This window comes from Camelina sativa, chromosome 17 (genome assembly GCF_030686135.1).
Source record: "Camelina sativa cultivar CO46 ecotype springtype chromosome 17, ASM3068613v1".
Taxonomy (NCBI): domain Eukaryota; kingdom Viridiplantae; phylum Streptophyta; class Magnoliopsida; order Brassicales; family Brassicaceae; genus Camelina; species Camelina sativa.
The window spans coordinates 28,468,457-28,479,855 of record NC_141896.1 but is presented as its reverse complement, the minus strand read 5'-3'; the positions used below and the strand labels follow the sequence as shown (position 1 = coordinate 28,479,855).

At 40.7% G+C, this 11,399-nt stretch overlaps 3 protein-coding genes across 3 annotated transcripts; 1 reads left to right on the top strand and 2 right to left on the bottom strand.

Annotated features, from left to right (window-relative positions):
- Positions 1–209: 209 nt before the first annotated feature.
- On the bottom strand, positions 210–3,919 carry LOC104757853 (ran-binding protein M homolog). Its single transcript, XM_010480640.3, has 10 exons — positions 3,334–3,919; positions 2,751–2,897; positions 2,505–2,591; positions 2,339–2,384; positions 1,915–1,991; positions 1,658–1,820; positions 1,478–1,546; positions 1,327–1,386; positions 768–854; positions 210–649 (listed from the first exon to the last, which is right to left on the bottom strand). The coding sequence occupies exons 1-10, from the start codon at positions 3,726–3,728 to the stop codon at positions 365–367; spliced, it is 1,416 nt and encodes a 471-aa protein (XP_010478942.2). The 5' UTR covers positions 3,729–3,919; the 3' UTR covers positions 210–364.
- Positions 3,920–3,950: 31 nt separating this feature from the next.
- Positions 3,951–6,002, bottom strand: LOC104759722 (uncharacterized). Its single transcript, XM_010482618.2, has 4 exons — positions 5,512–6,002; positions 5,255–5,310; positions 4,638–5,203; positions 3,951–4,532 (listed from the first exon to the last, which is right to left on the bottom strand). Exons 1-4 carry the CDS (start codon positions 6,000–6,002, stop codon positions 3,951–3,953), a joined length of 1,695 nt encoding a protein of 564 aa, XP_010480920.2.
- Positions 6,003–6,769: 767 nt separating this feature from the next.
- LOC147924426 (uncharacterized) lies at positions 6,770–8,858 on the top strand. Its single transcript, XM_087496768.1, has 2 exons — positions 6,770–6,779; positions 7,186–8,858. The coding sequence occupies exons 1-2, from the start codon at positions 6,770–6,772 to the stop codon at positions 8,856–8,858; spliced, it is 1,683 nt and encodes a 560-aa protein (XP_087352894.1).
- Positions 8,859–11,399: the final 2,541 nt, after the last annotated feature.

Sequence of the window (11,399 nt, the reverse complement as noted above, 5' to 3'; positions counted from 1 at the left end):
AAAGTCATCTCTACATATTAATCAAATATGGACATCTCAAAACTCTAGTCGTCGTTGGTCTCGAAACTGTAGAAAATGTGAGAGGCAGAAATTTTTTTAAAAACATTCACAAGTCATTTCTACCAAACAGTAGAATCATGAATGTTGAAAAAAGTTTAATTTGTATCATCTAAACTTTGAAGAAAATTAAAAATGCAAGTCCCAGTGTCTTACCGTCGAACTTTTTTTTTCTTTTTACTTTTTTTTATTACAGAAGGGAAAGTTCCACATAATATGACACAAGTATGAACAAAAGCCACTTATGGTGGTGATAGCAGCCAAACAAAAACAGAGGTTTCAAAATATATGCGCGGCTAACCCGATTTCATCTTCTTGTACTGTTGTTGTTAAGTACGCGGTGAAGCCGGAATGTTTCGCCTTGGTCTCCATTCAGTGACCGCTTTTCCAAACAGCACACGGTTAATTGTCTTAGCAGTTTCTCCAGATGGGAATGCAAGTGACAGCTTTTCTGCACATCCCTCTTATTTGGATTTGTTGATAGTATCGCTGCATTCACGGCATCAGCCACTAGTTCCTTATGCGAGTCTTCTAGGAAATACCCAACCGGTGATTCCTCAGGCTTTTCATACACGAGCAAAGCAAAGCAGTCCTGAAACAATCAGCAAGAAAATTGAGTTCATAAGAGATCAACAACACAGAATCTCTCCGTTATTTGAACTAGATTTTGCTTCATAGAGATAAGGGCACAAAGTTGAAGAAGTATGTACCTCGATTATATCTTGAAACCCGGTTAACCCAACAAATTTAGCTAACTCAAGTCTGCCATACTTCACACCTTCTTCAAGTTTCCCAACCTGTTTATGCCATGTTTTTCCAAAACCAGATTTAGAGAAATAATCCCACCACCAATGTGAAAGTGACAGCAGAAGTATAATATACGGAACCAACTCAATGTGTTCTAGAGACCCTGTGAAGAGGTTCCATTCATCTTTTATCTAGGTGTTCAATTTTGCACATAGTTCTATCAACGTTATTAAAGTATTTTGCATAATAACCTGGCATCTATGTAACGACTTTTCCAGTGGGATATAGATTCTTCCACAGTAATATTTCTTTATAATACAAAAGGTGCAGGAGATTCTTTGCACTCTTTTTCTTTAGTTAAAGGTTTACAACCAAGACTGTCACAGTTTAAGCAGCTAATTTTGTATGGTACGACCAAATCCTCAAGCTTCCTACATTCCTCAAATTTCATTCTTATACGAAGAGGATCTCTCTGACAAGTATTAAAGAAATCTAACTGGATAAGGAATGCAAAGAGCATACCCGTACTAATTCAATAAAATGTTGACAGTGCAGGAGGAAACAAACCACCGATTTATCGTCCTGCAGTAAGTACGGATGGAGTGATCAATCCTGTGAAGTGGATCATCTTAGCAATATGAAACAAGCCATATGACAGGAAATCTCAGTTCACCTGTACAATTTGGGGATACCACTCCCGGAGTTTAACCATAGCAGCATCAATCTCACCATTTCTGACAAGCTGTACCGAAGAAAGTATGTATCAGTCATTTAGTTTGGGTTTGAATAGTAAACTTAGAGAAAGACATGTCTTATATGTTAAACTGTAGCCAGTGAGATACAAGTTCAATACCTGTCTAAGAGTCTTTCTTTGTTTCAAAGCATATGACGAATCATCCTCATCAATAGCATTTCCTTGATCTATATTAATGGGCGGAACTGTAGTTTTAGTAGCAAGGTTGAAAGCATCGAGTGTCTCCTCATAACCATAGTGTAACAGGTAGGTCTTTACAAGCCTAATGTTAAAGAAAAAAAAACTTTAGATAACAGAGTGTGCAATTCAGTTAACAAAGTACATCATCTGTTATTGCTGGAAAGGACTGTACTCACCCATAACCAATGTTTGGAGGTATGGATATTTTTTCGATAGCCATTTGTTGCTTATTCCTCTCTGATACTTCATACCCCTGAATAATACAGAAAGAGGGTAGCAGCCCTAGTCAAAACTTAATTTCAAACATATATGTAATGCAGAGAGATAAGGGGAAGTCAAGACATAAAAGTTTGTGTCCTACTTCAGTATTTAAAGATTATAACTTGAGGGCTCAAGTGGTTGAGGTTTGATTACACAGGAACACTAGAGGTTAAATGTAAAATACCAAATGTGAGCGCAATGTGTATGAAGAGAACCACTGCCATAGATTCCGTAACCCCAGTACCAAGAACGGACATGAGGCATTATGTCACATCATCCCACTTTAATATAAAGCTACAAGACCTAATAACCCATCTTTTCAAGGATTATCTTTCTTACCTTAATATCGAAAGCAAATTTCTTCTTCCCAAAGTTGACTAATACCCTGCCAAAAATTAAGAACAAATGCATTGTGTAAGTACTTCTACTGAACCTATATATACAACTTTGAGGTGAAGCTATGATGAAATTGGTACTGATCATCAAAGAGAGAGTGAGAACATACTCCTCATTTTGGCTATGTACAGCTACAGTAGGGAACAGATGACCTTTTATGTCCTTGGGGATTTTCCCAACAATAGCTCCGTTTTTACTGGCATCAAAGAAGTAATCAAAAATGTTTAACAGACAAAGCGGATGCAAACAAAGAAAACCAAAGTGAAACAGGATAATGGACGGATCATAAATGCAATTCCCAGTAGTAATAGAACTTATTCAAGTAGGAAAACGCATGAAACAGTTTCTATCTTACGTGAAAAAGAACTCTTGCGTAGCGTAGTTTATACCACCGCCAACTGTATCATCTTTGGTATACTTTGGACCAAAAGGTTCACCTTTTCCCTGGCCACGATACAGAAATCCATCATCCCCATGATAGCCACAGCTGTTCACTTCCCATCTGTACAATTACGAAATAAACAAAAAAAAAAATCAGAGAGCCACATAACCTCAAACTCTATAATAAGCCATATCTTAAATGCAACAACAATCTAAAATTATGCTTTCTTGCGTAACTTCTTTCAAAGGCACTATCATCCTTTTCTCGTAATCAATAAAGAATCTAGTTTTCAAGAGCCACGAAGCAATGTACTTTGAATACAGAACGTAACTCAACAGCAAGAACACAACCTTCATCCAACCTTAACAGGATAAACCAGTAAGAAACCACAACTTAGATCCAAAAACAGTACCTTATACACAATAAATGATCAAGCTACGAACTAAAACAATGTTTCTTGAATAAGTCAAGAATCAAGTTTTCAACTAAGATTCTTCCCTAAACGACGGAACTGAACAAATTGGATTAAAAAATCCAAGGTTAAAGAAAACAATACCCAGGTTGTCTCCTCATTTTGAAGCTCTCCTTAGTAAAACCAATTGCAACTTGCCCTTTCACCCCAGAATCTTTAACAAAAATCTCAAAGTAGTAAGTGAGACACTTGACCGGAGCAGGTCTATTCGCTTGGACAACGCCAACGTCGTGGCCATGTAGATTCATATTCGTGTACTTAACCGAAAGCTTATCAGGAGAAACCACGAGAAACCCGCCTGCGCTATTGATCGTGTTCAACTCCGTCGGCGAATCTTCACCTTCGTCTTCCTTGGCATCTCGCGTAGCGGCGAGACGAACCTTATCCAAGAAGTGTAGTAAGTTTAGATCTTGACCGTTCCCGACGTTGGTTGTATCGCCACCGTTGGCGGAATTCGTCGGCGATGGTAAAGAACTCATTTAATTCCGGTTCCGATTTAGGATCACAGGGATAACCCTAAGAATTAATTTGGAGATTTGGAGCTTGAAGGTTTTTGAGTCGTATACGCTACGAACAAGACTGAATTAGAGTTTTCTTCTTCTCTGGGATTTATTAATTTGATTTTTTTTTTTTTTTTTACAACACCTTACAAGATTAACTCAAACGAACCAAATGCGAAGGAAAATTGTTTACAAAGATAACTAGGTGCGGAACTGTTCGAACACATCGAGCCAAATTATCCGCTTAGCCATTCTGACTAAGGAAAACGAAGTAAATTCCTCTCTGTCCGCCTGGATGTCCTCCAGATAAGGTGTGAAAGCTGGCCACTCGGAAGGCGAAGACACCATCTTCACCAAGTCAGAGCAATCAGTAAGAAAAACAACGGACTGATTATCGGCTCCAATCATGCAACACATTGCCCAAAGAAGGGCTTCGACCTCCGCATGAAGCGGGGAGAGACTGCGACGAAGATTTGAAGCTCCCATGGTAGTTTCATCCCCCGTGGGCGAGACACAGAACCATCCTCTACCAGCAAACTGATCCGTCGCTTTCCATGAACCATCCACAAAACAACGAAAACTCGAGGGAAACCTGGATAACCTTGGGGCTCCGAATCCCCCAGCAGGAGCTAGACCCTGAAGAGGGTGATCCTCTACAGGCCCTGCGACCTCTGTCTGAGCTTGGAACCAATCTCTAGCCTCATCCTCCGCTAACCGCAAGATTGCTATTGGGTTGGAGTCCAAATTAGTGAAAAGTTTATCATTACGAGCTTTCCAAATATACTACAAAATCCATGGGAATCTATCCTGGAAAGGAACATCCGTAAACCGCCAGAAAAGAAAATCCATATTTGTGAAAACCGATGCCGATGGAAAAACACCCTGAACCGTCAGGAACTGCGACAGTGCCCAGACCTGTCTGGCTGGCGGGCATTCAAAAAGTGTATGGTTTATCGTCTCCTCGTCACACCCACAAAGGCCACATACTGAATCACAGTTAATTCCACGTTTCCGTAGATTAGCTGTAACCGCCACACAACCCGAAATTACTTGCCACATAAAATGACGTAGTTTAGGCGGGCATCGGATCGTCCACACGAAAGCCTGAAGAGGTACATAGTTTGGCCCGACCACCGACGGGGCAGCCGCATCCGTGGTGTTAGACCGAAGAAGGTGGTACACTGACTTGACCGTATATTTTCCTGACTTAGTAAAATGCCAACCTAGCGAGTCCGGTTTGTCGGGCAACCGCAATGGTAAGGCAGAAATCAAGGCAACATCTTCCGGTACAAAAGTAGTCGAAAGTAAAGCCATGTCCCAGGAATTTGAGTTCCTGTCAATAAAATTTTGAACAGAGAGCAAAGGGTCAGACGACAACCCCGTGCTGATAGCTGGTCTCGGGGATTGAGCAGGGATCCACGGATCATTCCACACAGAGATGGAAGCACCAGATCCTACCCGTTTAATAAGTCATTTGTTAACCAGAGAGCGAGCTGAGATAATACTTCTCCATCCATAGGATGGTGAGTAAGATCTAATCGGATCCAAGGGATCCGAATGCCTATAATACCGACCTTTAAAAACCCATGCAAAAAGTGACTCCGGGACAGAAATTAAGTGCCATAGCTGCTTGGCCAGCAAGGCGGTATTAAAATCATCCAACCCGCGAAAACCCAAACCTCCTTCTTTTTTATTAAGACATAGCTTATCCCAAGCCACCCAATGTAAATCCCGCGATTGACCAGAGGAACTCTACCAATACTTGGAAATAGCACTAGTTAATTTCCGCGTAACTGTCTTGGGCAACCAAAAGCACGACATCACAAAGGTAGGAACTGCTGTTGCTACCGACTTAATCATTACCTCCTTTCCTCCTATTGAAAGGAGGCGAGCTGGCCAACCACTAGCCCGTGATTGTAACCGATCCTGAACATAAGAAAAGATTTGCGTTTTAGCTCCACCTAGGCTTTCCGGAATTCCCAAATAAGAACCCATACCACCTATATTTGTGATCCCTAAGACCCCTTTTAACTCCTCACGGAGACCATGGTCCACAGTATGTCCAAATTGGACTGATGATTTCTGAAAATTTATTTGCTGACCTAAAGCCCGCTCATACTTCTTGAGAATCTGAAGCACAACCTCACACTGCTCCTTTGTTGTTCGACAAAAGAACAAACTGTCATCCGCAAATAAAAGATGAGTAATAGCAGGACTAGCGGTAGAAACCTTAATACCCGTAATAAGCTTCATCTGCTCCGCTTTGCGGAATTGTGCAATTAAAGCTTCCGTACAGAGAATAAAAAGATAGGGCGAAAGAGCATCCCCTGCCGTAATTCCCGACAAGGGGTAATGGAGCCATGGGCCTGATCATTTTTGTTCAATAAGTGCTCCTCTTTCGGCATTTGTTAAAGATTTCTGTATATATTTTTCATAAAACATTTCATAAAAGTATACTAATTAAGTTAGTTTCCTTTATATATTTACTAGATAAAACTCGCGTGTTAAAGCATTAAATATATTCATAATATTTTAAACTTGAGTGATAACCTATATAATTTTAAGTAATTTTTAAAAATAATTTAAACTTTACTGTTTCTATCTACAATAAAATACTATTTGACTATCATAATAAACCATATTATTAGTTATTAGTTTTTTACATACTTCATCTTAATAGATTAGAGTTAAAAAAAAAATATATCAAAAACTATTTATGCATCATATCAAATATGAATTTTAATTACAATTAAAATTGTTAAAAATTAATAAAAACTGAAAATCGACTAAACTTTTTGAAAAAGTAAAACCGTCTCATGTAAAAAAAAATAAGAATGATATATGCATAATATGTAAACATATGTTCTGACTTACATAAATAATTGATTATTTTTATATAGAAAATCTTAGCATCATAATTATTATATTTTATAATTATCTTTTTATTATTTTAAAATTTGTTAAAAACAGAAAATTTTGGTTTAAACACAAAGCAAATATTTAATTACTAGAATTGACACATGTTCGCGAGTGAGTTACAAACTTTAAAAACCAAATTTATATTATAAGATATATATATATATATATATATTAATAAACATTCAATAAAATTATACTAATAAGTTATTGACTATTTTCGTAACAAAAGTTTCGAATTTTTGCGAACAATGTTTTAGTTTTGGTCGAATCTTTCTCTTAACTCAAGTCATATGTTTGTAAGCACTTTCCATATTCCTCTTGTGTTGGTAGTTATTTTTAGGGTTGTTGTGCCCAAAAAAAATGTTTCTAAGTCACCATTTTTTGAAGTTTTTTATTCAACAAATGATACTTTGCGGTGTTTATTATTCAAAATTGCAATTATAAAATTTGTTGTAGTCTTTTTAAAATATTTATATTGTTTAAATAGAAATAAGAATTTTTTTCTCTCTCTCAAAAGGGCGAAAAAGTGAGTGCTTTCTCTTTCCTCCGCCGGCGTCAATCTCGGCGTCAATCTCGGCGCCGGAACCCTCTTCCTCCTCTTTCAGGCCTTCCTCATGGGAAAGCAAAAGAAGAAGCGTCCGCCCTCGCCTACTTCGAATTCTCCCCCCATTCCGGTTCCCCCCCTCCCGAGCATTCTCTATCGTGGGTGACGGAAGAGACTCCTTCTCCCCCCTTGGCTGCCAGTTCAGCTATATCTCCGCCTCAAAACGGCCACAGGCCTCAGAATATGCCCAATCAACTGCTGAGAGGACAGACTTGGCCATTGCTACACCAAACTGCCCAGATCTGGCGCATCCCCCTGTTCCAGACCGTGAGGGTAGTCAAAAGCAGAGTACAGACTCATCCACTCCTGCACCAATCACCATAGGAGCTGAGTCGATTTCAACTCCTTCAGTGACGGCAAATCTAGAAGCGACCCACTCAGACCCGACTCTAGAACCCAACGGTAAACCCGCTATCTCATCCGACGATTCCTGGGTCAGTCTTGTGAAAGAACACTCCAGGATGCTACGGAAAAAAGGCACACCTTATATTCTTCCTTCATGGGAAGTCTGCGTTAAAATCCCAAACTCAGTAATAGAGAGTCACAGGAAGTCATGGGATTTCTTCGTGCTGGGCCAATTCTACTCAGATCCCCCATCTCAAGGTACCCTTCACAACATTATAAATGGAATCTGGAGCAAGCATTACAGAGATATCTCAATGTCAAAACTAGATGGGAATGCTTTCCTCTTTCACATACCAAATGCTTCTACCAGAAACCATGTCATTACTCAAAGACTATCGCAGATTGAAGGGCAAACTATGTTTGTAGCTAAATGGGAGCCTGAAGTTATCCCTAAGAAACCGGAGCTTTCTTCTGCACCCATCTGGCTAGAACTACGCAATGTCCCTCTGCAATTTTTCAACGAGGAAGGCCTCGAGTATGTAGCGGGGCTAGTAGGTGAGCCGAAGTTTTTACACCCCTCAACTGCAAACAAAACAAATCTTGAGGTAGCCAGAGTGTTCACCATCATTGATCCCCGAAAGCCTTTGCCCGAGGCTGTAAATGTCCAATTTGCGTCTGGCGAAATAGTGTGTGTCCTGGTATCCAGCCCATGGATGCCACCAGTATGCTCCCACTGCAAAGGTATTGGACATACTATTAAGCGTTGTTCATCAGCACCAATCACCTGTCCTGCTTGCAAGTCCACTTCGCACTCCTCTGATACCTGTCCAAGGTTAAAGGAACCAAACGCTAAGCGCAGACAACAAAAGAAGCATCCCAAACCTCAACCAAACCATGCCAATTCTTTACATGGTCAAGGAGCAAAAATGGTATATGTGAGAGTCCCTCAGCATCCAAAAAGCGATAATCCACCCTCTGTCTCAACTCATAATGGAGGGTTGAAACCACCTCCATCAAATATGTTGGAAAAGGGCGAGCATAGTGGTCTATCGGTTCAGAATAAGGTTGCTCGCACTAACTCATCCAAAGACACGAAGTCTGAAGTTGAAGCTGACTCCTCCGATACCCTCTCTTCAAATAATGGAGAAGCTTTAGACGATGAGTATGATGAGAAGTTTCAAGTTGTTCTCTCTAAGAAGAAACGTAAGGTTCAGCGAGGCAAGAGCCTCAAATCCACTTAATTTTTAATGTGTACGAACCTTTTTTGTCGGAATGTCCGCGGCTTTAATATATACAGTCATAGAAGCGGGTTTAAAAAATGGATTAGGGGAACTAAATCCCTTTTTGGTGGTCTTATAGAGACTCATGTCAAGCAGGAGAAGATGAAGAAATTTGTAAATAATCTTCTGCCTGGCTGGTGTTTTGATGAAAACTATGGCTTTTCAGATTTGGAGAAAATCTGGATCTTATGGGATCCTACTGTTCAGGTGGTGGTGTTATCAAAATCTTTGCAGATGATTACGTCTGAAGTCCTTTTACCGGAAGCAAAAGATAAAATCATTGTCTCTATAATATATGCGTCAAATGACGAGGGCCAAAGGAAGGAGCTTTGGGCTGAACTGGTCTCGAATGCAAGTTCCCAGCATATGCTAAACAAGCCATGACTTTCACTCTGCAAGTTCTAGGTGATTTCAACCAAACTCTCAACCCTGATGAGCACTCTTCGCCTGCCACTCTGAATGTTGACTGCAGAACTAGAGATTTCAGAGAATGCCTGTTGGAAGTGGATCTTGCTGACATGACTTTCAGAGGCAATATTTCACTTGGTGGAACAAGTCAAAGTCTAGACCAATTGCCAAGAAGCTAGATAGAGTTCTGGTTAACTCTCACTGGTTTACTGCCTACCCTGCGTCTTTTACAGTCTTTGGAGAACATGGCTTCTTGGATCATGCTTCCTGTGGGGTTACTCTAGACACTGGTACAATTAAAGAGAAGCGTCCTTCCTAGTTCTTCAACTTCCTTCTCCAAAACCAAGAATTTCTTCCACTTGTTGCGGACAATTGGTTCTCTTCAAATGTAGTTGGTTCAGCGATGCTAAGAGTCTCTCTCAAGCTTAAGAAACTCAAAGGCCCGATCAGGAGTTTCAGTAAGGAGAACTACTCAGGTATTGAAAAAAAAGGTCTCTAAAGCCCATGACCTCCTTCTCTCTCTGCAGAGATGAAATCTGGCAAATCCGTCCGTTTTCAATGCGATGCAAGAGCTCGAAGCAGAAGAGAAATGGCGTTTTTTGGTGAAGGCAGAGGAATCATTCCACAGGCAAAGAACCAGTATCTCTTGGTTTAAAGATGGGGACTGCAACTCTGTTTTTTTCCATAGGATGGCTGCAACCAGAAAAGCAAAGAACCACATCCATTTCCTGTATAGCTCAAAAAGTGTGAAAATAGAGTCTCAGCAAGGCATCAAAGATCATTGTGTGGCCTCCTTCATGGAGTTGTTAGGTGGAGATGATTCCTCTACTGGCATGGTCCAGAGTGACATGGAGCTTCTCTTTCCCTTTAGATGCACGCCTGCACAAAAATCTCATATGGAGAGGACTTTCTCGAGGGAGGAGGTTAAAGAAGCCTTCTTCTCCCTGCCCCGAAACAAGACTAGTGGGCCGGATGGGTACTCCGCAGAGTTCTTCACAGGTTGCTGGAATATCATCGGACCAGAAGTGACTGATGCGGTTCTTGAATTTTTCAAGTCAGGGAGACTTCTAAAACAGTGGAATGCCACTACCCTGGTGCTCGTCCCTAAAATCCCTAATTCTTCTAAAGTTTTTGACTTCAGGCCAATTTCATGTCTCAACACATTGTACAAAATCATATCCAACCTTTGAAATGGCTCCTTCCCAGTGTCATCTCTCCGTCGCAGACGGCATTCATGCCGGGTAGGATTCTTGCAGAAAATGTTCTTCTTGCTACTGAAATTGTCCAAGGCTATAATAGGACAAATATTGGAGAGCGAGCAATGATTAAGGTGGATATTAGGAAAGCTTTTGACTCGGTTAGTTGGAAGTTTATCCTTGCGGCTTTGAGAGCTTTGGACATTCCTGAGAATTTTGTAGGTTGGATCTCTGAATGCATCACAACAGCGTCCTTCTCGGTCTCCATAAATGGGAACTCGAGTGGCTACTTCACCAACACCAGAGGACTAAGGCAAGGCGACCCTATCTCTCCTTACCTATTTGTCCTTGGAATGGAGGTTATCTCAAGGCTTTTGCAGTCAAGGTTCGAACAAGGCTACATCAACTATCATCCAAAAAACATCAGGTTTGTCCATCTCTCACTTGATGTTTGCGGATGATATAATGATATTCTTTGATGGCTCTGAATCATCTCTCCATGGGATAAATGAAGCCCTTGATGACTTTACATCTTAGTCTGGACTGTGTATGAATAGAGAGAAAACTCAGCTCTTTCTCGCTGGCTTAAATCAGTTGCAATCCTCAGCTATCGAGAGACATGGTTTCCCTATAGCGTCTCTCCCTATCCGCTATCTAGGCCTCCCCTTGATGCATAGAAAGCTTAAAATCTTGGAATATCAGCCGCTTTTGGATCAACTGGCAGGTAGATTCAACAGTTGGGCAGCGAAGGCCTTATCTTATGCGGGAAGATGCCAACTCATTGCTTCAGTCATCTCTGGAACTGTTAGCTTTTGGCTTACTGCTTTCATTCTCCCTAAGGGGTGCATCAGAAGGATCGAGTCCATGTGTGCAAGGTTTTTATAGTCTGGAAGACTAG

Bases quoted from the DNA above. Each gene is read 5' to 3' on its own strand.
- LOC104757853 (XM_010480640.3), bottom strand. From the start codon at position 3,728: ATGAGTTCTTTACCATCGCCGACGAATTCCGCCAACGGTGGCGATACA. The intron at 2,592-2,750 runs GTAAGATAGAAA...CTTTGATGCCAG, and splicing joins ACGCAAGAGTTCTTTTTCAC to TAAAAACGGAGCTATTGTTG. The intron at 2,385-2,504 runs GTATGTTCTCAC...AATTTTTGGCAG, and splicing joins GTACATAGCCAAAATGAGGA to GGTATTAGTCAACTTTGGGA.
- LOC104759722 (XM_010482618.2), bottom strand. From the start codon at position 6,002: ATGAAGCTTATTACGGGTATTAAGGTTTCTACCGCTAGTCCTGCTATT. The intron at 5,311-5,511 runs GTATTGGTAGAG...TCGGTATTATAG, and splicing joins TTAACTAGTGCTATTTCCAA to GCATTCGGATCCCTTGGATC. The intron at 5,204-5,254 runs GTATTATCTCAG...TTAAACGGGTAG, and splicing joins ACCATCCTATGGATGGAGAA to GATCTGGTGCTTCCATCTCT.